Genomic DNA, 27460 nt, shown 5'->3' with positions numbered 1-27460 from the left:
ATGGGAAGGTTGTTGGGAATTTATGGGAGGGTAGCGATCGAAAGTAAAGTGTGGGGATTGTTAGGCAAGATGGATCTGACTGGCAAAAAGTGTTCTGCTCAGAAGTAATGCAGATGAGTGGAATAAATAATGCTCAGGGAAGCAAATTGTGGAGGTTTTGCTACAAGATTAGGCCTGGAAAGAAAGGGCAGAGGTGTGGGTTTCTCAGGTACGTGCAGAGTGGTTCATGCCTATCAAATGCAGTTGCATTTGCTTGAAAGTTTCAAAAGCCTTTTCAGTAAATCCATCTTGGTGGGCATCGAGAAGAATGGAAGGGGTGAGACCACATCTTTCTTGGAGGCATTTTTAATAGGCAAATCTGATACTAGTCTATGCTTCCACATTTTGCGTACATGTCTAACATGGCTATTGCCACGACAGCATCACCAAAGCTTCCATTTTGGCATAGGCGAGGGGGATGTAGGTTAAAGTAAGTGAGACCACATTTCAGACAGGAAGGAAGACATGCAGGGATAGTCGAGGGATATGGGTAGTGTAAGAATCGTTGCATTGGCATTCATTGTCCATTGGCCTTCTATTTTGTTTTACATTGTATTCCTAAAATTTAAGGAGCCTTCTACTTCATAAATCCATAAATGGTTTTGTGCTTATCCCATTGCTCTTGCATATGCGTTCTTTTTCTTCAATGGGTAAACTTTTGCTCACTAGCTTACTGCAAAACAACACTTGGTTGATAAACAAGTATTGGACTGTGTAACCTGTGATGATGGCTCGCTATTGTTCTTGCCGTCGCCACTCCCAAACAAATCTATGGAGATCGCAGATCGTGATTATTCTGACGAGAGTGTGGAGCATTCATCTCACACATAATTATTCAGAAGAGAAAAGTGACCATGAGGCGCTAGAGGATATCAGAGGTTGCGGTTATGCGAAGAAGTGTGCCAACAACTGGTAGTAGATGTCCTTCTTGAAGTATATGTATCTGAGGAGTTCAGGGCAACTAAAGAGTCTGTAGAGAAATATTTCTCCACGTGTATACATGTGAATCATTGAGAGGGCAGGAGTGAAGATGTAGGAGGGACTATACACATCGACAAAGACAAAACGTTCGGTGGGACCATATACCTCGGTCAACAATAATTTCAATATCATCTTTAAAGATAAGCATATTTTCATATGTTCTCCTTCTCAAACTATGATTACCTCTAAATTAGCTCTTAGTAGAAGCTAAACAATTTAGGTCAACGACTTCTCACCATTGCTAATATTAGTAATGTCGATGAAATTTTGGGAGGTGTTTGTGATATGGATGCATAATTGATCACTCTGATCATTCTTATGATGTATTGTTAGTAAAATTCATTATTTAAATGAGCAGTGATGTCAAAGATTAAATTTATAGTTGATATATGAAATTATGCTTAGAAATACAACCGTGTAAATGAAATCTAGTGGATAAGAGTAAGGGTTTGTTAACCACAAGGAAAAGAGCTGATTGCACAAATATATTGTTGTTATATTTAAATCTTTTATTGTTGACAAATAAGGATAAATTAGTAGGAATACTTGCATGTAAACTGAGGTATTTTATGGTCATGTTGTAAGATAAATTGAAAAAAGGGTTAAGAATATTATTATATATGTTATTGGAGGTACTTTTCCCTACAATGGTATAAAGGATATAAGATTGCCTATTGGTCTCGACTATGACTTGAATGTTGATTATGATTATAGAATTTTGTAATTAATACTAGTAAGGTGATACAAATAATTGCCAATTTAGAATATTTTCAGTAACATATTGATACTATATAGAGCAAAAATAGTACCAAAGCTTTAATAACATATTGGAAATCAATCTAGGCTCACTAGGCAATTGCACTAGTTGAGAGGTGGCATTTAATTTCTTTTGTGTTTGAATCTCCAATAGGAGTAATTGCTCCTTGGTTTCATCACCACCTTGTGAGGTTAACAAGGATGAATCCTAATAGAATTAGCTAGTCGAAATTATAGTAACATGACACTAATTTCTTGTTGGTTGTAAATTCCTATCTAAGTGAATAGGATAGTGAATTGAAATTCTACCAACTAGGGTATTTGAGAAGTAATATATATCATTTGTGCACATTTTAGCCATTAACCGAATCATAATTTTGGGATAATAACTGCATTATGATTAATAAAGGTGGTGAGGTCAAATGGGATATCCTTTTTCCCTTGGATGGAAGCGTTGAAGTTTGGATTTGCTAAGTTAGGAATGGTGTCAAAATTCCAAGCATATTGTTAATAGTTGAGAACCGGTAAAAGGAATCCCAATGGGTAGCTACGAACTTGATTCTTATTTGATAAGACCGGATATGATGTGGGTATTAATATAAGCCGAACTAAGAATACTTATAATCCTCTATATTATTAGCCTCAAAATAAGATGACACAATAATTGTCATACGTATAAATATTAATTAATATAGCTTTGCATCCCTAGTGGGAAACTCTAAATAGTTGTGCACTCTAACATTGCGGTATATGAGACTAATAAACTATTCAAGTTGGAAAAGTATTAGACATAACTATGTTGGTTATCTAAGTATTGGATAAATCAATTATAGTGGCAATAGGTATATGATAAGTTCATTTAATGTCATTTTATCTTTCTTTATCATTGCAATAATACAACATGCTATATAATTTTAAAATTGTATTTGGGTATTGGGGTAAAGACTTTTATATAACTACAAGATATCTATTGACCCTTCAATATAAGAACCTACTCTAGAACATGTTATATGTATTTCCAATGGAATTGCTTTCCTATGAGTTTTTGTGAACCAAGGTAGGTAATTTGTGTTGAGTAGTAAGCCTAGCTTTAAAGCTGATATGATGGAACCTTGGGAACATGTGTGTAGGTGTCTTTCGAGAAACTTTGAAAGGAGAACTATGTGTAACTTTGACTCGTTTGGAAGTGGGAACATAGGCGGTCCTTGGGTGAAGGATACCCTGTGACCTCAAGTCCATAGGGGTAGGGTCTAGGGGGGATAACTCCAATGTTTGGGGTTGTTCCTTACTTGTCGACCATTCCTCTTTAGTAGGCTTCAGATGATGTCGAATAGGAATTAGAAGATTATGAAGAGATAAGAAATCCTTATAACTCATATTTAATATATCTGGTGTTTTTGAATAATTAGTTGATAAAGTGTAAGGGTAGACCACCTTATGGTCAATTTGTTTATCTATTGAGTAGAGATAATCTTATGTTGGATTCAAGTGATTTTTAGGCGGGTATGTAATTTAATCTTAAACCTATAAGACTTTGTGTTTACTCCTAGATTAGTCAATTATGATCTATTTGTTCTGAATTAGTAACCTCTCTTCAGTTATAGTGCTATGTAATGTACAGGTGCTGACTTTTATGGCTACAGATGGAGTAAGGGCCCTATGAGGGCATAGGTAGAGGTTGTATACCTCAATGCATAGGCTACCCTTCTCCATCTGAGGTGATCACCGATGGAAATCCTATGGCCTGCATATGATAAGCTTATCTGCTTGAGATTGACAATAGTCAAGGAGCGTACTATGTCAGTAGACTGCCAGCCGTACCCCCTAGTTAGCGGATGGTTATCGCCAGTTGCATACAGTCAAGGGATGCCCCACTTGGATATAGGATTATGGACAGATTTCGCCAGGAGCATGTGGGTCTTGGGGCCAACAACATGCCGACAATGGATGTCCGTCCTTGTTGCTTAGTCGTTCGATGGACTTCAGGGAAGAGAATTTCTAATGAAGAATAGGTAGGTAATAATTGAACCAAACCTTGTATAATTTGGGCATATATTTATGTGGTAGTGGTATAATTGACTTGTTAGGATGAGGATAGACATCGGTGTGGTATGGGATACATTAAACCTTGTTCCCACTTGCTGGTCGGTGCAAAAGACTAGACAGAAGAATGTGACCCATGGTGTAGTGTGCAGTGCACTGACATTTATTTTATCTGGGATGCACTATGGGCAAGTGAAAGCTAGTTGTTATGGATATGTCAGTTCCTCGCTGTATAAATGCTAGTCACCAGGTATGTGATGCCTACTAAAGCAAGTCACTATCTACGAGAGATGTATATTGAAGCTAGTCCCTATGAAAATGGGATGTATGCTAGAGCTAGTCACCTGTATATTTGACGTAAGTTAGAGCTAGTCAAAATGTGTGTCATGTGTACGAGCTAGTCACCTTATGTTTATGGGAAGAATGCTTGAGTCACTCTCTATGGAATTGGGAATCTTAGAAGGGTAATAAACCCTGTATAATTGTGTATGTGGGTAAGCTACTTGAAGACCATTAGATATTGTTTTATTATTGTTGGGCTAATTTTAATAAATAGTCTTGGTTCAAAGAGAGAGATCAAAGATCTCATATGAGAGGAGAGAATGATTTCCCTCTAAACTTGAAGAACGAACTATGTAGTCTCTGACTTCCCTTGAAGGGATACGTAGGCAAGGTTATTTTGGAATGAACTATCGAGGCTTAAGTCTAGGTCTAATAGGGATCCTGACCTTAAGAGCTTTCCACCTTTGAGTGCAAGCATAAATAGTGGTGTGGAACTTTCATCACTAAGACAAATGAAATTATTAAGAGAAGTTTGTTTAATTAAGCTGGTACTCGTAAATATTAAAAAAAAAAAATTGTAGTGTCCAAGGGTAGATATTACAGAAGAATCTTCTTTAATGAACTCTACCATCAAATTATCAATCTGCCTAAGCATTATGGACTCTCCATTTCCACAAGCAATTTATATAGCCAAACCCGCATGTTAATTTTGGAAATCTTGCCCAAATTGGGAACCAAGAGAAAAATCCACGGTTTTACAAAAAAAACCCATTCTGCCACGAAACCAAGAAAACACAAAGCCCTCATCTTTTTTGATTGAAACAATACTTGGAAGAAATCATTGGCCAAAATAAAAATCTTAGGAAGAGAGCGATTCAACCAAGTAGTTGTCTTCCGATGTTTCAATTTATCACCATCAAGCTTCTTTCTTGAGAATCTATAGATAAAGGTCACATTCGTAAAATTATTAGAGAAATTTTCCAAGTTATCATCTAAGATAACCAACTTTGGAATTTGTCGAACAAATCTCATTAAAATATAACCCAAAAAATAGTGCCTTCACTATCTTTTCCCCCAAGTCTAAGCCCTAGGTCTCCATATTTACATCAGAATTAAAATCAGAATAGATGAATTACTAGCCAAAGAGGGCTTCAATATATTTTTTGGGCACACATATTTTCCCTGTCAACTAGAACCCTTGTGCGATGCCAATATTTGAAGACAATTTTGAACTCTGAACATTCATAATAAGGGTTGGCAGCATTTATACAATCTGAAAATCTTAAGCAATTATTTTTTTGAGCTCCTCTAAGATAGCGCTTGAGATATTATGAAAATGGTCTAGAATTTTCATAGGCACAAACAATAGTTACTACTTTATTGATATCTAATTTTCCTCCCAAAAAATCATCAACAATGAAACTCCCATCGAATCTATTCCCCACCTGGTGGCATTAGATTGACTTCGGTTTATTCCAAGATCATACCAAATCTTCCTAAACTCCAATGCCTCACATTCAACATGTCCTCTGAATTGTGCCCTCAATTGGAAACACAAACTACTTTGAAACCACAAGCCCTCGCTCACTCCTCCGACCATTTGAAGCCATTCACTCCACTTGGATAACTCAAAAAAATTGTGGTAAGTTTGGGGTAGAGCTCATAGAAACATTGGTGTGAACGTGGTTCTTTAATATGGTTGAAATTGGCCTCATCTCAAGGCATCCCCATGCCAAAACATGGGCGTGGGCTTTGGTTTATGCATTGGGATAAGTGCAATTAGGTGTCTCCATGGCCACAACAAAGTGCCCCACCCATTGAAACTGAACTTGGGTCTGTGAAGTTATTCTCCTCATTTTCAGCACTAAACCCAAACCCATTGGGCATTATTTGCTTGTTCTTATTCTCCATATTTCATTCTTCTTTTGTGTAATTCTCGGGTGAGGTTATCCCTGTCCTTTACTACAGGGCAGGATAAGCTTGGAATACATTCTTTAAGATTTCCAAGATTTCTAAACATGGATTAGGATCAACTACCTAGTGGTCATGTCGAGGGGACATTCCAAACTTTCCTCAACAAGTCTACAAAATACGTTTTGTGAACTATTTTCATTTTTGTGTTATACAGTTCCATGGAAAATGGCATCTTCCCCTATATTAAACTTGAATGCTTTTTATGATTGTACCATTGATCTGCTGTTTTTTTCACTATTATATTGTGATATTCAATATGGTAGCACCAAAGTTAGAGCACTTTAGTGAACTTCTTTGAACTTATACCAGCTGTTAGAAACAGAATTTGCAGGTAAAGAAATTTATTAGAGACCTCGTCATGTTATGGAACTCTGGGCATCTCTGTTTTGAATTCTACCAGCACTTGAAGACTTCATAGGATCAAGTAAATAAGTAATTAAAAGTTGTTTTAAAGTCCAAAGTAAGGAAGTGACATTTGGAAGAAAGCTTACTGATTTAAATTTCTCAGTGAGGCATATAAACCAGATGAAAATTCATTATTTTATAGAATTTTAAAGATAGAGATTATACTCATGAATAGATTTGTGTGGTATTGTTGTTGGAGTGAGACAAGAACTAATATCAATAAGGCAAATACTTTGACATAAAGAGAAGAGCACATGTTTTTTCCAACATCTCAATTGAAGATTATGCCATTGCTCATTTCATAAAATGCAAGAGTAGAGGAAAGGGCATAACTTTCTCCAAACAGTATGTGGGACTGGAGATATGCCAGATCTTCCATACATAGGAAATTGGCTGTACAATTGAAGGATGACTGAAGGAGAAATCGTGACTCAAGAATCAAGGACCTAAACTATTAACTAGAATCTGTTGGAGAAAAAGTTAATGGGGTTCAATCCAATCACCCTTTACAGTACTATTATAGCAAGTGTGTTGTTTGAAGAACTTTGCAAGGAGAAACAAGAGTGGACAATGTTGTAAACAGAGGTCGACATTTGGAGCTCATACTTGCAGCTAAACAAAAGTAGTAAAAAATGATACATTCAAAGATGTTTTAGGTGTCATTAATAATGGCAAGGGGAACAACGATGTTAAATGAAATAGAAATTATCTTTATTAGTCACGATGGATGGTGGTTATACTCTACCAAGAGCCTGAAGGAATCTAAAATAGAACTTATTTTTATTAGTGACAATGAATGGTGCTTATCACTAACCAGGAGGAAGGAGCAATTTGAAATACAGTATTTTTTAGTCAGAATGAGTAGTACTGTAGTGGCTATCCTCTAACCTAGGGATGGGAGGAATGCATGTAATTCACTCCCTCTACCTTAGCTAGCATACATATGGATTTTCTAGTATTACTTGACATAAGTAACTGAAATGCTGATTTACCTTATACATTGCAAAACATCGCATATGAACAGAAAAATGAATTACTTTCATCTCAAAATAGAATGAAAAACATAATTATCAGGACTCAAGCACATGGATGAGGACCCTACCCTTATTATCATACCCACATCTCTTGGTGACTGTATATGTATACAACATATAGGTGTGCCCTTATTCATTTATTCGCATGTTCTGATTTCAAACACCCACTCTGTACTATGCCTGTATATCGTGTTTACTGGTAACTATGAGGGAGGACAAGTGATAGGAGTAAAGTAGCAAAATATAACACAATACTCATTACCGTTATTTCCTTTCTTTCTTACTCTCAAAGAGAGTTCCTTCTGATATGGAGTTCTGTCATTGAGAAGTTCTACTATCATTTCATCTCTCTGAACAACTCTGACTCTTAGATGCCTTATTGGTGCCCTTTCCTTCTGTTGTTATATTAGCTTGAACTTTTGGCTGCGGCTAGTTACTTGAGTTTTGGAAATCATCAAAATTTATTTGCTCTGAAAATTTTGTGACTTCTCAATGATCTTCATTACTAAGTATACTCGTGTCTTTATTATCATTGTCTTCCTATTTTCATTACGTTTTAAAGAAATAAGGGAGGGTACACCTGCTCAAAACTTTCAGGATTTCAATATTTGTCATCTCTCCACAGTTCTTTATGATGAAAACCTATACGAAATTCGCAAAAATTATTACGCATAACATTATTAGTGTCTTAAAATTTCCTCGCAGTTAATTCCTGAAGCTTATAGACATTAATTGTCACCCTGCAGGGATTGGCAACTGGTATCTATACAATAAATTCCCCATTCTTTGTTGGATATGCAATAAATAATTTTGGGTCTTATCTCATAGTTAACTTATACACAACTCTTTATCTGATGGACAAGCACGATCATGTGCATTTTCATTTACCAATTGGGTAATTGATAAGGTTGCACAGGAATCATAGACCCCGTTGACGTTCCTTGCTAGCGTGTGTTTTAAACCTTGATGTTGGAAATGGGGAACATTTACTTGAGTTTGTTTTAAGAGTTATCAGCCACATTAAAATTATGTCATCAGCATTATTGGTAACCTCGTAAAAACTCCAAGCTCAAGCCTTGGAATGAGATACAGATAGTTCAGGCGCATTTGAGTGTAAACGTTTCAGAACTGAGATCACAAATGACCCTGTTGAAACTATTCAGAATTATAAAAAAAATTCTCAATCAAAATCTGGAGCAAAAGTCACTACATATCAATGCTTTTAGTATTGAAACAGCGGCCCAAATTCTACAATGGATTGTTAGGTCTTTCATAATAGCTCAGTTTCTGGTACAATTGTAGATAACTTTTCAAGTAGATCCCATCATGTGCTGTCTCTTTGATGGCCAAGAAAGTGTTCCCATGCTTGAGAGAAATGAACTGATGTAATGTCCCCAATTTGAAATAGAATTTAATGGTAAATAATAATAATAAAATTAAAATTAAAATGAATAAAAAATATAAAATAAAATAAAAATATAAAAAAATATAATTAATTTAATTAAAATTTAGTTAAGTTAATGAATGGTCAAAAGACATGGAATGAAAAATTGTAACTCCCTCAAACATGAGATATAAAAGGGAGAAGAGAACCTCATTTGAGGGGGGATAATTTGGAGGAATCACAAATGCAGATCTGATTTAAATAAGAAGTACAGATCTGATTTAAACTAGTGCTACCAACAGCAATGGAGCTAAAACTTATATGTTCTATCATGACATTAGTGTCCTATTGTTCTCTCTATGTACTAAAATTGTGATTCTAGGACAGAATATAAGAGGGTCCCATTAGGGGACATTGCAACTGAATTCTAATGTTTTATATATTTTATAAAGTGGAGCTCTTTGTTTATACTTGACCAATTTGATCTACATGAAGAAAGTAACTTAGCTTGAAATTCAATCCTGCACAGAAAACAAGTGATCCAGCGTTTTAGTCTTTGTACTCAGAAGATCTAGCTGTTTGTTCTTGGAAATCTATGGAAACTATGTACACCTATTTTTTTAATTTTACTCTATCTAGCTGAAAAGTATATATAATCCTAACTTCTTGTGAAGTTTGCAAACCTTTGAATCAGGATGTTTTTTTTTCTTTAATTTACTTAATTTTGTAATATAATATGAATTACTCACATCTTTTATTTTTTTCGAAGAACTTAAATTTCCTTCTCATTTTGACACAATTAAAAATACTTTTTTGACACAATTGAAAAAGCATTTTCTAAGTATTTTGAAGCAAAGTGTTTAATTGTGGATCAAAGGACCAGAACTCACTGAAAGAAGTATTCTAGACCCCAGAAATTCTTCTACACAACGAAACTCAGAGGATAGAGGTACTATAGACAAACCTTCAAGGATTGTTCACTTGGGATATACAATAAATATTCTGGAACCCACATTGATGTAGGCCTTCAAAACTGCTGCTCTTATATAGTACAATTATTCCATATTGTCAAAAGTATTCTGCTTTTTTATGATTGTCTGTTTTTCATCTTATATTTAGTCTGATTATGGAATACTCTGCTACGAAAGAGATTGTTCTTAATTTTTTCCTAATCAATGTTTTGCAAAGGACAATTGACCTTCCTTGGATTGATAAAGAGAAGGAAAAGGAGGAATTATATTCGTATCAACAAATGATTAAAATATATCAAAACAACTTGAATATGCAGTCAGCATAAAAATGAAGCTCCGAAAAGAGGCTACAAACCGAAGGCCTAAAATCGAACTAGAAGCATAGAAGAGTCTAGCTACCAAGAGGGATGAATCCGAATCCAGTGAACCATTAACATGTCAAAATGAATGCATTATAGAATTCCTTTGAGTTAAATATTTTTATACAACTTAGATATATGTATTCTCTAAATACATTGGTATGGTGTATTGCAGATTTACGTCTGATTTGAACAGCCATTGCTGTTGGTAGCACTAGTTTAACAAAGCACTTCAAGAATGCAAGTGTAAGTTTTACTTCCATTTTATTTGAAAGATAAGATTTATTTTATAATTTCTTATTTAAAATCATAGAAATGGGAAGAATATTGCACTTACAAATTTTACTTTTGAGGTTTCAGAAACCTATGTCATCTACCATTCAGTTTTTTAACACACATGTATGTATGTGTGAAGAGAGAGATAGGAGTTGGGGAGATGGTTCTTGTGATCATGGTCGTATATACAAAAATCAACTTTGATCTGTTTACAATATTTATGAATCTTGATTTCATGTTTTGTTCTCTTTACTTGTGTGTGCTTTGAGTAAATAAAAGTGCAATCTTAAATAACAGAAATGATCAAAGAAATTGTAATGTACTTAGGCGGAGGCCCCTTTATATGTCATCTACCATTGAATTTTTTAATAGTCTGTACATGCATCCGTGTCTAAAAAGAGAAATTAGAAGTGGGGAGGTGGTTCTTGTGATCATGTTAATACATAAAGAAGCCATCTTTGTTCTGTAGACAATATTTTTGAATCCCGATTTTCTGTTTTGTTATATGTATTTGCATTTGCTTTGAGTAAATAAAAGTGCTTTATTTTAATAAAATAAACGATCATAGAAATTGTTGCACAATTAAATCCCTTTGCATTTTCTGGATTGATTTTATTTATGATATAGTTACCTATGGGTGGCTTTGTGCAAGTGGCACATCTATTATGGCTCATTCAAAGTGTCACACTTACATTTGTCCATTGTTTTTAAATAGTTTCTGTCCTAAATGGTTTGCTAAGAGGACTTTTGTTTTGTTGCACTGCAGTGGCATTGTTTCAAAAATCGACTGTGCCGAATTTGGGGTTACAGAATTGATCCTCAACAATGGGATGAGAATATGTTACAAGTGCACTGATTTTCCTGAGGATCAGGTGAGGATTACCCAAGCCAATATATGTACAATGTTTTCTTTTGCATACCATATATTCATCTAATTTGACATTAAATCTATATGATCAATAAAGGATTCAAAATAGAATATGCAGTACTCAACAATCTTACATAACAAATTCGAGCATATATTGTACTTTCATCTTTTAATATATTCATCATTATGTCGACGATATTTTGGGTATTTACTATTTACTTATCTCAAAAAATATCCATTTTTTAATTAACTGACTGACTCATTAATACAGCCCAACAAGGGACCCTAGTGGCTTGGGAAATCAATTACGTCAACTTTACACAGAAGACAAAGGATGAACACTAACACTGGCAACTTATTGGTACACTTGGAAACCCAATGTTTAATCACACTAACATCTGCCTTGAGCACGAACTTGACAATCTAATAGATACCTGACTTAGACTCAGCACAAACCTGACAATCTAACTTTTGTCTTGGATTGGCACTCACACTTGGCAAGCTAATTATTGAATCAGACTTGGTACAAACTCCACCTTTTGTTAAAAAAAATGAAATAGAGGGTTTTTTTAAGGATTTAAGACGTTTTCTGTGCATTATTTAGTAAATCAACTTTAAAGACGCAATAAACTAATAAATTATAATCTACTTTGATCACATCCACAAGTATACGTTGAGTAAATGAGTACAAAAGAGGATTTGGTTTGTAAGTGTAAACTCATTGACTATGACATTCATGACATCAAAAACAAAAATTTGAAGTAGAACTATGGTTGAGACTTGAGAGGAGCTTGCATCACCGTAGAGAGAACAAGCGATGGTGGATATTGAAGGTATGTGATGTAATTATGAAAGCTATGTTTCTAAATACAAGTAGTTGAAAGTGAAGGAACTTGGTCATGTAAAAATTAAATCCAAGAGATTGGATGGAAGATAGCTAAACGATTGACTATGACTTGGAAGGTCTAGAAAACTATGCCCAAAGTGCATAGTAACAAGTAAAGTGACTAGATTGATGAAGAAAAATAACATGGTATATAATAACCTTTGTTCAACAAAACAAAAGAATTCACAATGATAGAAATCAGTAATCATAAATATTCATGTAGTAGATATGCCTAAAACGGAGTATACACATAAAATACAGAGCATACACATGAAAGCACGAAGTATACACGAAGTAGACACATGGATATATTGAGATACAAGCATACACATGTAGATATAGTTTACTTGGTCCACAAGAAGCAGGAACGTCCAACCAGGACCAGATCCATCCCTTGGGCCAATCAATCTATCATTTTACCCACGAGAGGCAGGAGCGTCCAACCAATACCAAAACCATCTCTCAGAGTAACTAATCCACAAGAGGCAAGAGCGTCCAACCAGGACCAAAACCATCTCTTGGGCTAATTCACTTTATCCACAAGAGGCAGGAGCATCCAACCACGACCAAAACCATCTCTTGGGCCAATTCATTTTTCCACAAGAGGTAGGAGCGTCCAACCAGGACTAGAACCATCTCTTGGGCCAATTCACTTTATCCACAAGAGGTAGGAGCATCCAACCGGGACTAGAACCATCTCTTGGGCCAATTCACTTTATCCACTAGAGGCAAGAGTGTCCAACCAAGACCAAAACCATCTCTTGGGCCAATTCATTTTATCCACAAGAGGCAGGAGCGTCCAACTAGGACCAGAACCATCTCTTGGGCCAATTCACTTTATGTACAAGAGGCAGGAGCATCCAACCAGAACCATAACCATCTCTTTGGGTAATCATTATTCCATAATTCACAATAAATCTCTTCCACAAATCTGTTATAAAGTCTTCCATAATCTGATCATAAGATTGTCATAAAGTATCCACAATCTCTCCTCAAAAGTCTGTTACCAACTCTTCATATACTTCACCTTAGATCCTTATAATATTCTCTCTTAATCTACTGTATATATTATATACTTGATTGTCTTCCTTGCACAATACACGTGTGTTTAACAATCTCTCATATTGTCTTGCCATTGTCATTTAGTTGTTGCCATATTTTTGGATGGAGTTAATGCATCCCTTCTCATTGATATACTTGATTGTCTTCCTTGCACAATACACGTGTGTTTAACAATCTCTCATATTGTCTTGCCATTGTCATTTAGTTGTTGCCATATTTTTGGATGGACTTAATGCATCCCTTCTCATTGATTAGAATGCATAAATGATTTATCCTTACCCTATAGGCTGGCAAGATCATGCTCTAATACCACTTGTAATGTCCCCTTTTGGGATTGCCCTAAATCCTGCCCTTGTAAATATCGAAGTCTACTAATTTTCACCCTTATTAATTCTGATATTAAATATTGATCCATTGACTTTCTTGTCTTCTTTGATCTTATGGATGGTTCCTCCAATTCCCCCTTCTCAATTGAATTAATCTCTTCTTTATATCTTCATTTGTGGGAAGTCACACCTCTTCATAAGAAATGAGTCATCACTCTTCATTGTTGCCCTTTGAGTATTAATTTATTCTTTAAATTGATCTCCCTTGGATGTCCTCCTCAAATGAGACTTTCTCCTTTTTATATCCTCCAATGTGAGGGAGAGGTCACACCTCTTCATCATGTATGCCCCTTTGGCAAGAGACACAACCTTTCCACCATTAGCACCCTTTGAAAGAATGCAACTCTTCATTATTTCTGCCTTTTGAAAGGAACACAAACTTTCACATTCAGATCTGCACTTCTTAGTTATATCAGATCTGCACTTCTGATTCCCCCAAATTATCCCCTCAAATGAGGTTCTCTTCTCCCTTTTATATCTCATGTTTGAGGGAATCACAACTTTTCATTTCATGTCTTTCACCATTCATTATCTTAATTAAAGTTTAATTATATTCTTTTATATTTTTATTTTTATTTTATTATTATCATTCATCATTAAATTGTATTTCAAAGTGGGGACATTACAGAGAAAGGAAGTTCAGTGAAAACTTCGACGTTAGGATATTTTTTAGGGTTAGGCTTATGCCTCACTATGCTGCTAACACCAAACTTGCACTTGGGTCAGAACTTTCTGACCTAAACTCGGGGTTAGGAAGGGAGATGGGAACAAGTCATGATCAGCTTTTTCATGCTGATATCGAAGTTGAAGAGTATGACGGGAACTTCGGTGCTTGGACAACTTCTTGGATTAGTGTTCATTTTGATTTTCAGTGCTCAAAGCACCAAATTCTGAGATGCAACCCTTGTTTATGCTCATGAAAAGTCTTTGATGCCTTCATAACTAAGACAAGGATTGTCCCCATCTTGAATTGAATTTAAAATGTCCCGAGTTTTGACTTTTTCATCAGCTGGTTCTGCAAACTCGGATTAAAGTTCGGTATGAGGAAGGAGTTTAGGAATAGTAGGTATTCCAAATCCTCGTGCAAACACCAAAATTTGCAAGGTGGAAGAGGGAGTTTGGTCAAAATCTCAGCGTTTGGAAGCCTTTTGGGATTAAGGCTTGAAGAGTGCTAGTCAGAAGTTCGGTGAAAGGATGGATTATTGGATTAAGGCCTCATTCCAAATTTTAAGGCAAACACCGAACTTCAAGGGTGTTTTTTTTTTAAGGATCTTTTTCTCATTTTTTTGTATTTTTGCAGGATCTTTTAAAGAAATTTTATTGAAATACTCAAGCATAGAATCTACGAAGGTGAATGCTATTGATTGGATCTTCAAGCGGTTCACCCTCGCGAGTTGCTAGTTGATATGCTCCTGATCAAATTGACATAAGTTCGACGCATAAAGATGAGATGCCCAAAGAAGAGAGGGGGATTGTTTAAATAGATTTTCTCGGGGCGAGTTCATGTTGTGGGATGAATATGGGGTAATGCAAGATGAGTGGTATAGGGAAGATGAGTGGTAAATGGGATGGTAAGTGGTAGGAGGGGATATTAAAGGGGTTTTATTAAATAAATAGAGAAATGTATATAAGGTGAATGCATGAAGGCCTATAAATGAATATGATAAATGTTTTATTTAATAAATTTAATGGATAAATGATGAGATATTAATAATAATATAATAAAAGATGGAAATTATGAATAATGAATTATGGAGAAATAATAATGTAATAATAAGGACTCGCCCGATGTTCGAAGAAATTTGAAATTAAATGAGGACAAATTAATGAAAATTTTATGTGTCTACATTTAATTTCAGAATTTAGTTCCAAGTCCAATTTTGGCCAATGCCTTGAGCCATCATAACTTTGCTAATCTGTCATTTTTGGGGTTAGGTTTGTCCATTCAAGGCCCTTCTTGTTTCTTCCCTTCATTTACTCAGTTCCTCTCATGCTCAAGTTTTACCCCATGCTCCATCCTAGACCTGCACCTACGAATGAGGGCCTTTTCCTCTAATTTTTAGGTCAAGTCAAGTCTAATCTTTATATCTTGCAAGTCTGATCAATCAATTGCAGGTATGATCTTTATGTTTTGGGACTGATTTTATGCATTCATTGGTCTGAAAACACAGACTCGGTGTTTGGAAAACTTTTTGGATTAGTGACTTATTCTGATTTCGATTACTAACACCAAATTTTGGATTGTAACTTAATTTATGGGGCAAAATTCGGTATTAGGAGAGATTGTAGGAATAAGGCATATTCCTATTTTGCATGCTGTCACCGAGTTTGGAAGATGCTGGAGTGAAACTCGGCATTGGGAAGGTCTTTGGTAATAGGACCTTATTCCCATTTCTGATGCAAACACTGACTTCACTTGCTTCAACAGCTATCACAACAATCTCTGCTCAGCAATTCCTATTCTAATCCTAATTCTACTTCTAACATCTGCTGCCTACCTCTATTTTCTAACCTTCTCACCCTTGACAATGAGAGAAGGTCTTTTATAGATTTTATATTTTGAATCAATCACCAGGATTCAGTCCATTTGATGGCCCAGATTCCCTTCTAGATACCTTAATAGCTTTTGGTAAGATACAATCCGCATCTATTAAAAGATCGAGCAACCTGCAAGCTCTGTTATATCGATCAGATCTGCATAACATTAGACTACGGAAGCATTATTCTTTGTGGACTAATCCTAGGGTAAATTCAAAAGAGGACATTACACGTACGTACAAAGTAAGTCAAAAGATAGTCTCAAGATGCAATGGTTGGGCAACAAACTAAGCCTAGAAAATGCACTAAGTAACAATTCACTTGCACTTGATAATGCACTACATCAAGAATGTTTGCAACCTCTCAATATGGGCCCAATGAACAAATCCCAAGCTAGGATCATCTTTGAAGGGATATCTTGGAAGCATATTCAAAAACCCTATCATTCCGTGATAGAGAGAGGCATATCCCTTGCAACGACATGAATGTGAAGTAGATTGCATTCTAAAGGAGGGACTACAGAATTGAACCCCAAGCATGTGTTCGTAGATGCGATCTCCAAAGTCTCCACTTTGTAAAAGAACTAGGATCTAGAAAGATATTTGGATATGTTGAAAATCATTAACTTAGTTTTACTAAGATTGAACACAAGCTAGTAAAGTTCACAAAAGAAATCAAGGCCATCAAGTTGCCTTTGCCAAAATGAGAGAGGAGAACACCATCAAGAATAAAAAGTAGAATGGTGATAACCACCACTTGTAAAATGTAACCATTATTTGTACAAGATTGTTACCAAAGAAACTCCAACTCATCAATGTAGATGTTGAAGAGTGTTGGAGAGAGAGGACACACTTATTTGACCTTAATAGTACTACTCACAAAGTTGGAGAGACCATGATAGGTAGAAAATCGCCCAATAACTATCTCATAAAGCCTCCAAGTAGTGGTAACGAGGGAATCGGAAATGCTGGCATCATGCATCATCTGTAATTGCAACCTTGGTTTGTTTTGATTACTTCTTTTAGCCACTTGCTTTATTGTTTTTCTTTTCTTTGTTTTCATCCCTCAAAGGGTATAGTGGTCTTGCACTAATAATGATCCATATCCGGTTGGATTTTGTTATGTCCTCTTTTTGAAATTAGAGCCATGGAGAAGACCTTTTCCCTATCCCCGTTTCGTGTAGGTTAAAGGATAAAGCAAGGAGAATGAATTATAATATTCACTACCGGATCTGGGGACAAAACCTCTCAATCCCTTCAATTCCATCAAGGAGTTGCATGTGAGCTGATTTTAATCATTTTCAGATTTGGAATGATTAGTACTCGCAACCAAATCTTATTGTTCACGACTTTGGAGGATCCATTGCTAATTTTCAGAATTATTTGTATTTGTTTCATCATCAATCCATGTTGGATCTTGTTCGGCACCCTTGGAAGACGTGGCCACAGTCATTTATCATTGTTTGAGGGTTTGGTGGGACATATTTGCATGATATTTGTCATAATTTGTTGCTGAACTTGCTGCACCAGCTATAGAAGGAGTTTTATTTTCTAACTGTTGTCATCATTGCTGCTGTTTGTGGCTGATTGCCCCTATATAATGTTAATACATAATAGCTTCGGTAAGATAAATGATTGAATGAGAGATAAATGAAGTCTCTCATTCAATCATTTATCATATCGTTAACTATGATATATCATCAAGCAATTAATTCATCCTTGATAGCGATTCTATATTTGCATATGAGCAATCTATGGATAATCACATATTCATCTATATAATGAAATCTGTATTTAGATGAATAACAATAATGATCAGACTGAATAATATATACCGGATTGCATATATATTATATCGGGTTGCATGTTATATTATATCGGGTTGCATGTTATATTATATCGGGTGGCAATGAATTAACCACCGATAGTTATCAGTGTGTTAGTCTACACCAATAGTTATCGGTTGTCAAGGCTAACACACCGATAACTATCGGCTGTTAGCATTGACAGCCACCGATATACTATCAGTCATTAGCATTGGGTTAAATACACTGATAACTATGGTTGTGATCATCGATTTGCATTCACCATAACATGCCTTTGTTAGTATTAACAAAAGGGTACAATCAAGTAATGTCTTGATCGGTCATGACTGATCAAAGCATTGCTTGATCGTGCCTCCTTTGTCATATGCTTATAGTAAGTGGCATTCTTGAGATAAGACATAAAAAATATAAAATGCTCCTCTCATCTGCCACAAGCAAGAAAATAGTTAGACATATACAATAAAGAACATAATAATACATATCAGATAAATAGAAATATAACTTGTATATTGAATGTAAATTGAACATCTTTTACATGGTATCAAAGCTATAGTTAAATCGAACCTGAGGCTGTTCAATTTTACGTAAAATTCAAATCAAGTATATATTCAACATCACAATTCTATCAATGGCTAGCGCTATCGGATTTGAAGACAGACTTGCAGGAGGCGACGATTTCTCCACATGGAAATTTAGAATTCAAATGATACTAAAAGATAACAAAGTTGTCGTAAAGACTGAATCCAAAGAACCTGAGACTGAACCTGATCAAGCAATTTGGAGAGAAGGAAATGATAAGGCTATCAAAATAATAGTCGATGGGGTAAGGAACAATATTATGCCCATTATAAAGAAACACGAATCAGCTTTCAACATGTTCAAAGCACTTGAAGACGCTTTTGAGATATCCAATGCTAGTAGAACCTTGGCTCTAAAAAGAGAGATAAATCATATAACCATGATGAAAGGGGAATCAGTCAACACCTACTTCATGCGGATATTGAACTTAAAGGATGAACTAGCAACCCTTGGATATAAGATCCAAAGCAAAGAATTAACCCTCATTGCTTTAGATGGGTTGCCTAGTATTTGGGAAACGTTCATCCAAGGCATCAATGCAAGGGACAACTTTCCAAAATTCGATAGACTAAAGGCTGACTGTCTCCAAGAGGAATCAAGGCAAAATAAGAAAGAAATCAAACAAAAGAGTATAGATGAAGATCTTCAAGTTCTAACTACGAACTCAGATAGAAAGGGCAAGAAAAAGCAATTCAGGAAGAGAAAAAGTCACCATGGCAAGAACTCTTTCAAAAAGGATCTCTCTCAAATTCAGTGTTACAGATGTGACAAATTTGGGCACTATGTTGCCAAATTTCCAGAAAGAGCAAAACAAGCCACATTTGCCAAATCAGGAAAATCAAAAAGGGAAGAGGACTCCGAGAAGTATGTGCTCTATTCAACACTCACACATCAAACATCAAACAAAGTGAATTCCTGGGTAATCGACAGTGGCTCATCCAGACACATCACAGGATTCAGAGAAGTACTAGACTTTATGAAAGAGAAAAATGATGAAGAGGTAACCATCGGAGATGACTCCACACACCCTGTCAAAGGAGTTGGAAACTGCACCATCAAACTGAAGTCAGGTGTATCATTACAACTTGAAGGAGTTCTATATGTTCCAGGCATTAAGAGGAATCTTCTCTCAATATCAGCACTGGAAGACAATGGATACAGAGTGACATTCATGGACAACAAAGTGTTGGCTTGGCCAAAGAACTCATCTATCAAGAAAGCTAGTACAATTGGTCAAAGACAAGGCTACCTATATGAACTATGTATAGAGCCCAATTCCGCCCTAATTCATGAAACTACAGATGCCAATGAAATCTGGCATAGAAGACTAGGCCACCTGAATTTTTGAGCTTTATCATCAATGGGAGACCTTGTCACGGGTCTACCTAAGCTAAAGCAATATCGTTCAGGGGCATGCACAGGATGTGCCCTAGGCAAAAATATTAAGGGTGCTTTCCAGAGTAGTACTAGGAAAACAAGTAAAGTCTTAGAGTTAATTCATTCTGATGTATGTGGACCTATGTATGTAAATTCATTAGGGGGATTTTTGTATTATGTGATATTTGTCGATGACTACTCTAGGAAAACCTGGATCTACTTTCTGAAATGCAAAGAATCAGAAGAGATCCTTAATAGGTTTAAAGAATTCAAATCATTAACAAAAAACTACTCAGGAAACAAAATTAAAACACTTAGAACTGATAATGGGGGGGAATACACATCAAAATTATTTAAAGAGTTTTGTAAAAATTCAGGGATTAAGAGGGAGTTAACAATACCTTACAACCCCCAACAAAATGGGATAGCAGAAAGGAAAAATAGGACAATCGTTGAAGCTGCCAAAGCTATGATTCTTGATCAGAATCTAAATATCAATCTTTGGGCAGAAGCAACCAGCACTGCAGTATACATTCAAAACAGATGTCCTCACTCTCACCTTGAAGACAAGACCCCTGAAGAAGTCTTTACAAAATCAAAACCAGATATAAGCCACCTTAGGATCTTTGGATGTCCAATATATATTCATGTACCTAAGGAGAAAAGATTAAAATTAGAACCCTTTGGAAAGAGAGGAATCTTTGTAGGATATAGTGAAACCTCCAAAGCCTACAAAATATATTTACCCGGCCAAAAGAACATGGAACTAAGTAGGGATATGATCTTTGAGGAAAACTTAGCCTTCAAAAGAGCCCAAAGCTCTCTAGATCCTGAAATCCATATTCCTAACCCCGGCTTAGAGAGAGATCCTACTCCTGAGCTTCAGAGGGAGAATCCAGAGGAAACTATGAGTGAAACTTTAAGTCCACCTAGAGAAAACCTCAAGAAAAGACCACTATGGGCCACCAAAACTATAGAAAAAGCTCAGAAGTTTGCTGCTCCCTTAGGAACCTTCAAAGAAAGCAAAAGGCCTAATAAATTTACTAGCTAAGTTGCCCTTATGAATGACCTCTCTAAAGCTGAACCAAGCAATGTATCAGATGCACTTCAACATCAAGTATGGAAGGATGCCATGTCTGAAGAGTATCAATCCATTATGAAGAACGATGTTTGGGAGATTGTTCCTAGACCAACCAAGAAAAGTACACTTTGGATATTTTGAAGAGATTTGGAATGCTAAATTGTAGACCCATGACCTCTCCTATGGAAACCAACTTACATAAACTTAAAGAAGCAGCGACGGAGTCACAACCCACTGATCCTACTCAATACAAACAGATGATTGGGTCCCTGATGTATCTGGTAAATACAAGGCTAGATATCTGTTATGCAGTCACTGCTCTAAGTCAGTTTATGTGTGAACCAAAGGAGATACACCTGGTTGCAGTGAAACACATTATGAGGTATTGTTGATGTGTCTTTTGTACACGACCAAACACAGAATAAAATACCTAAAGGTACCTTATCCTCTCTTGAACAAAGTTTCCCGACTGCTGAAGATCTCGCCGAAGGATCAATCGAGGTAACTCCAAGGTTCTTGTATGTAGGTTCTCTACTCGTGGATAAGCTCTTTGTGGTATGATGTGATTTTGCTGGAATCACAAGGGGACTTACACTTGATGACTGAACGTCTGATTTGCTTTGAATGTTACTGGAACACAGGATTTCACTAGTCTAGATTTTGAAAAAAAAGAAAAAGGATTAGGGCGAGGAAAGGATCTAATTCTGACACTAAGAATGTAGGAGCAATGAATAACCTTTGATGAAATTCTAACTAAGTCTTGTTTTGACATCCCAGGACCATCTCCACAAGGTTAGTGCGATATTTAGAGGAAAAGCTTTATGATGTTCAAATCATCGCTACAGGCATAGACACCATCAGGCTAATGCATATCAATGAAGAAGCGTCGATTGAAGTTAAGCTTAAGCTAAACGATTCCAGTTGACTACACAAGGCAAGTCTGCAATCAACAAACTGCTAGTAGTATGGATATACGAATTTCACCATCAATCAAACACATTTCTTCCACTCATCGAATAACATGAAATCAAATCTGAGAAGTATAGAGACCATGCAAATTGTTGAATCGACCCATAGATTTCACCATTTCTTCAATGAAGTTTACAAGTCTTTTACGACAACATCTTGGCAACAATCTTTGCCTTCTCTTTCAATTCTACTCTAATTGCTATTCTATCAACTGACTATTCACTATTAGCTAACTATTCACCTTTTAACTACTGACTAACTATTAGCTTTTACAAATGAGGAGCCAGGGCTTATATAGAGAAACCCTTTACAAATAGACGGCTCTGATTGATTTAGAATCAATGGCTAGGATTACAAGATAGAAACCCTAATTAGGGTTTGTTACAACAAACTTCCTTAGCCAATTAGAAAATTACATTTCAAGGGTGAGGACCAATAAGAAGCAGGGGTAGGTGCCTCAAAGTTTGTGTCATCATTGATGAGTCAGGTACATTGAATCTGGACATGCTAATGTGGACCTATCTGACTGGAGGAACAGTGACTGGGATGCCACCTTGTCTGGTACTTCCTTTGTGATGACTTTTGTCAATCCTCCATCGTCCTTGATATACTTGATGAACGATGTACCCTTCCTTGACTCTCTTGTGTTTGCCTATGAGATCCTCTTGAAGAGGTCTTCCTTTGACCTTGATGTTGAAATATTCTTCTTGAGATCTTCATTCTGATCTTCCTCCAACCTAGTCTTTCTGATTTCTTTCTTTTCTTGCTGCAAAACAAACAAATGAACATCAAACACATGATATATGGCTTATACAATGAACATCAAACACATGATATATAGCTTATACAATCTCTGATTTTATGTGATTTGCATGTCTGATAGGTGCAAGTTTAGGGGAGATTGTCCTTTGCTTGAGCAAATTTGCTCTTGCTATGATGAATTCAATCCTCCCTTTATTGAATTTTGTTGTTGTTAGGATGTACTCTGCGCCTTAAAGTGACTGATCTCAATAAGACCTGAAATTTGCCTCTGAAATCACCAATCTGTCTAATGAAATCTGCTTTTGAAATTCGCCTTGATGAATTCAGTTGCTCCTCAAATTCGCTCTTGTTGAATTCGGCTTGTGAAGATTGTTGACAAATCTGGAATTTGCTTCTTAACTGCTGAAGGATTTCGCTCTTTGAAGAAGAATGTTTGAAATGAATGATGAATAATTTAAGAATCAACCTCCCTTATATAGGCGCCTTTATGGGAGAATGCACTTCTTTGATGAAAGCCGACTTTGTTTGGATGAATAAATAAATTTTATTTTCCTTTAGCTGGCCGTCTTCTCTTAAAAAAATTCGAATTTGCTTTTGCCGCCAAAGTGAGATTGGTTTATTAATGCATCAAATGTTTCTAGGTTGACTTGCACTTAGTCTTCTCTTGATCTTTTCGGTTTTTTACCATAATGCAATTGCCTTTAATAGAATTTCGCCTTGTTACCTTAGAGAGGGACATGAGCGAGATAGGATATAAGTCAAATTTTCATCAATATTTGATGAAGGCAAGCTTAGTTCTCACGATATGCATGAAGTTTAGGATGCTTGAACACTTGAAACCACCATGAAGAAGACTTACAACACACTATCATTAGCATATTACTCATCCTCAATGCATTTCGCTCTTGAGTGAACTAATCTTAGTTTTCTCACTCACATACTCAATTTTCATTATCATTAGCAGGCTCATACTGCAACAAAGACTTAAATTACCTTCAAGAAGGCTTGTCTTGATATCTTGATTAACAAAACATTCTACTTAAATTACCTTCAAGAAGGCTTGTCTTGATATCTTGATTAACAAAACATTCTTCTTCAAGAGATTTCACTCATGTACCTTTGGAAGGTACATGAGCGAATTTCTTCCTCTTGACTCAATTCACGCTTCATTCCTATCACTTTGCCTTAGACTTGATTTTTGAAATTCTCTTCTCATCATGCTCAAGTCAATCTACTCCCAACTTTTCTTAAAACAAGATCCTCTTTATGCTTTAGGTGAGATAGGAGGTCCTTCCAAGAGATTTCACTCTGGACCCTTAGAGAGGGACATGAGCGAAATTCTTCTTTTGATTCAATTCCTTCACCATTCCTCAATACTTCACCTTGAACTTAGCTTTTGAATCCTTCTTCCATCATGATCAAGTCGGTTTGTTCCCTAATAAGATCCGTTCAATTGCTTGAGCGAGAAATTATGTCCTTTCAAGGATTTCGCTCGTGTACCTTTGGAAGGGTCAGGAGCGAAATTTTGCTTCTTGGCTCAGATTCCTCATGTTTTGCCATTCAAACTTGTTTCAATTCAATTTCAAGGCATGCATACATCATTTCCTCTTCAATCACGCCATAGGAGCAAGGATTTTGGTCCAACTTAGAAGCAATGGAGGGCTCTAAGAAAAATTCGCTCCTGTACCTTTGGAAGGGTCAGGAGCGAAATTGACAATGTTGTTCAAATTCTCTAGACTTCATCATTCAACTTGGTTTGAATTCACTCTTAAAGGCACACATAACTCAAGCTTCTTTCAATCAAGCCTCGAAGGCATGAGTTTGGATCCAAGTAAGGAGCAAGAAGGTGTTTTTAAGAAAATTCGCTCATGTACCTTTGGAAGGGTCGGGAGCGAATTTTATGCTTGTGCTCAAATTCTTAGCTTCTTCTCCAAATTTCTAATTTCAAGCTTGTTTAAATTCGTCCCCAGAGGTAAGTTCAATTTGATTCCTCTCCAATCAACACTCTAAAGTGAGATTTCCATCCAAATTAGAAGCACAAAGAGAGCCTAAGAAGAATTCGTTCCTGTACCTTTGGAAGGTACATGAGCAAAATTTGATAATCTAGCCCAGGGTCTCCAGTTTTCTCCAATTTTACACGCTCAAGTCTCAGGAAAACCAGTGATTTTGTCCTCATTTGCCCAAACAATTGTGCTTAATGAAATTGTCCTAGATTGTGTTGAATTCACTTCTTCCTTGTAAAATTCAGGTTTCCTTTTCCCATAAATCTGTCACTTTCAGATTGATGAAATTCAACCTGAATCTAATATGGACCAGGTCTGTAGAAATACCCCCAATCTGCTCTTCGTTATTCAAATTAAGATCCTTCTGCCTCAACCTTGAATTAAGCACAGAACTAGGCTTCAAACAAGTTGCTTTTGCTTCATCTCGAGCAGAAATTGACCTCAAATCAGGTCTGATTGTAAATTTAGTGATGGCTTGCATCTAATTAGGTCTGCTCCTTTTGAATCCTGCTTCCTGAATTGATTTAGGTCTGGTCTGCTCTGATTTTCCTGAGTCTTTTATTTTTTCACCTGAAAGTAAAAAAAAAAAAAAAGACAATTTCAATTAAGAAGAATCAAACAAAACTTAACAACATTATTAGCTTTATCAATCTGGAAATGAATTATCTCTCAATACTACTGTCTTGAAATCTAATATTCTTCACCTTCCACCAGATTGGACCCTGAAAGATGACACTTGGTGAAATTCGCATCAACATGATTGAGATTACCTTCAAAATAAGTCTGATTCACCTTTCCCCCATGCTGGAAGTTAACTACCTTTATCTCTGCCTTGTTCAAATTGAGAGTTTTATGCTCTTCTGCTGTAGATCATATTCGAGCCTGCCCTTCTCTTCTTATGATTTGATTTTGAATTCAAATCCCCCCCAATGTTTTGTTTATGTGACACATCTTCCACTTCAGAGGCCAGCTTGTTTATTTCCTAAGTGCCACACCTTACATTGTGTTTCATCGTGGCATGTGTTGGGAATATTAGGAGCCAAATAAAATGATGAGGTGGCTGCTTTCCTTTTAAACAAATAAGAAATAAAAAATGTCTCAAAAACTTTTTCCTTTACCTTAGAGTTTGGTGGGGCCCAATCAAGGCTACGGTGGTAAAGGAAGTCAAAGGAAATACTATGCCTTAAAACAAGCTTTTAAAATCTCCATTTAAGATTTGTGGGGCCCAAGCAATATGTGGCATGGTATTTAAAAACACTTAAAATCCCTAGGCTAAAGCTCGGTGGGTCCCAACAAGAGTCTTTAATAAAAAGTTAATTCAATTCTCCATTTTGAGTTTAAAGTGGGGCCCAAAAAGGTGATGAGAGGAATGTGAGGGAAGTGGTAAGGGAAGCTGCTACGTGGGGAAAGAGGGGAAATGGGATGTTGGAGGAAAGGGGGACATAAGGGATATAAATGATGGAAGTAGGAGAGGCGTCGGGTTAGGAGGTATAAGAGGTAGTGGATGGAGTTAGGGAAGGTTAGGGAGTAAAATGTAATGGGAGGTATGAGGGGGTAATGAAAGGGTAGAGGGGTGTAGGTTATAATGGGATGAGGTTTAGACTAGGGGAAGGAAAGGTGGGATAGATGGGTAAGAAGGTTAGGGGTAGGGGTAGAGGTAAGCTTAGGGAAACAAAGGAAGTGAGACTTATGGGATGTGGGTTAGAATAGGTGATTTTAGGGGAATAAAGGGGAAAAGGAAGTTAGTGTGGATGGTAGGCTAAAGGGAGTGTGAGATAGAAGGTATGAGGGGAAGGGAGATGTTAGGATAGAATAGGGGTAGGGGTAAGGTGGAAAGGAAGTTAGTGAAGGGAGGTGAGGGTGTAAGATGGAGGTTAAGGGGTGTAGTGGTAGGACTAAATGTAGGTGAAGGGTAGTAGATGAGTATGTTAGGTGAAGGTGATAAAAGATAAAGAGAGATAGAAGGTAAGGGATATGGAAGTGGAAAGGGTAGGGTGAAATGGTGATGGTAGGAAAGGGGAAGTGGAAAGCCGTCAAGATGGAGGGTTATGGAATGAAGAGAGAGATGAAAGGATGAAAGGGTGGAATGGTGATGGCGAAGGCGAGGAATGGAAATGAGAGTGATCGAGCCTGGGCACCCACGGACAGTGTTGGGAGAAGTGGAAGTTATAAAATCTTGGCTGGGTAAAGGAAGTGTCGAACCTTGGTTCATCTTAAAGAGACAAACTTGATCAACTTCTGACCTCTTGACCCACTATACCTCTTCAATGCAAGGGTTCATAGCGAAAGACTCAACACTAACCTAGAACTAAGCTAAGAGGACCAATCCTAGAAAGCAAAAAAGTAGGGGTCCCCATTTGTAATGGGGCGATGTGTGAATACGTCACAACAGGTATCTACAAGGTACTCTAAACCTTGGTCTCAAATACAAGAAGGTTGAGATAGACTTACATGGATTTACAGATTCAGATTGGGCTGGAAGTGTAACAGACAGGAAAAGCACTTCAGGATGTTGCTTCAGTCTAAGTTCAGCTATGATATCTTGGATCAGCAGGAAGCAGTCTTCTGTAGCTCAAAGTTCCACCGAGGTGGAATACATTGCAGCTTCTATGGCTGCCCG

General features: G+C 36.5%; 1 protein-coding gene across 1 annotated transcript in view; it reads left to right on the top strand.

Annotated features, from left to right (window-relative positions):
• Positions 1–269: 269 nt before the first annotated feature.
• LOC131027438 (zinc protease PQQL-like) overlaps positions 270–27460 on the top strand; it is a 164741-nt gene continuing 137550 nt past the window's right edge. Inside the window, exons 1-3 of the mRNA XM_057957498.2 lie at positions 270–5743; positions 10404–10474; positions 11271–11376. Coding sequence (XP_057813481.1) covers positions 10467–10474; positions 11271–11376 — 114 coding nt within the window. The 5' untranslated portion in view covers positions 270–5743; positions 10404–10466. The remainder of the gene's footprint in view (positions 5744–10403; positions 10475–11270; positions 11377–27460) is intronic.

This window comes from Cryptomeria japonica, chromosome 4 (genome assembly GCF_030272615.1).
Source record: "Cryptomeria japonica chromosome 4, Sugi_1.0, whole genome shotgun sequence".
Lineage (NCBI taxonomy): Eukaryota > Viridiplantae > Streptophyta > Pinopsida > Cupressales > Cupressaceae > Cryptomeria > Cryptomeria japonica.
Note: the sequence above shows the minus strand (reverse complement) of the source record. Positions and strands in the feature narration are given on the sequence as shown.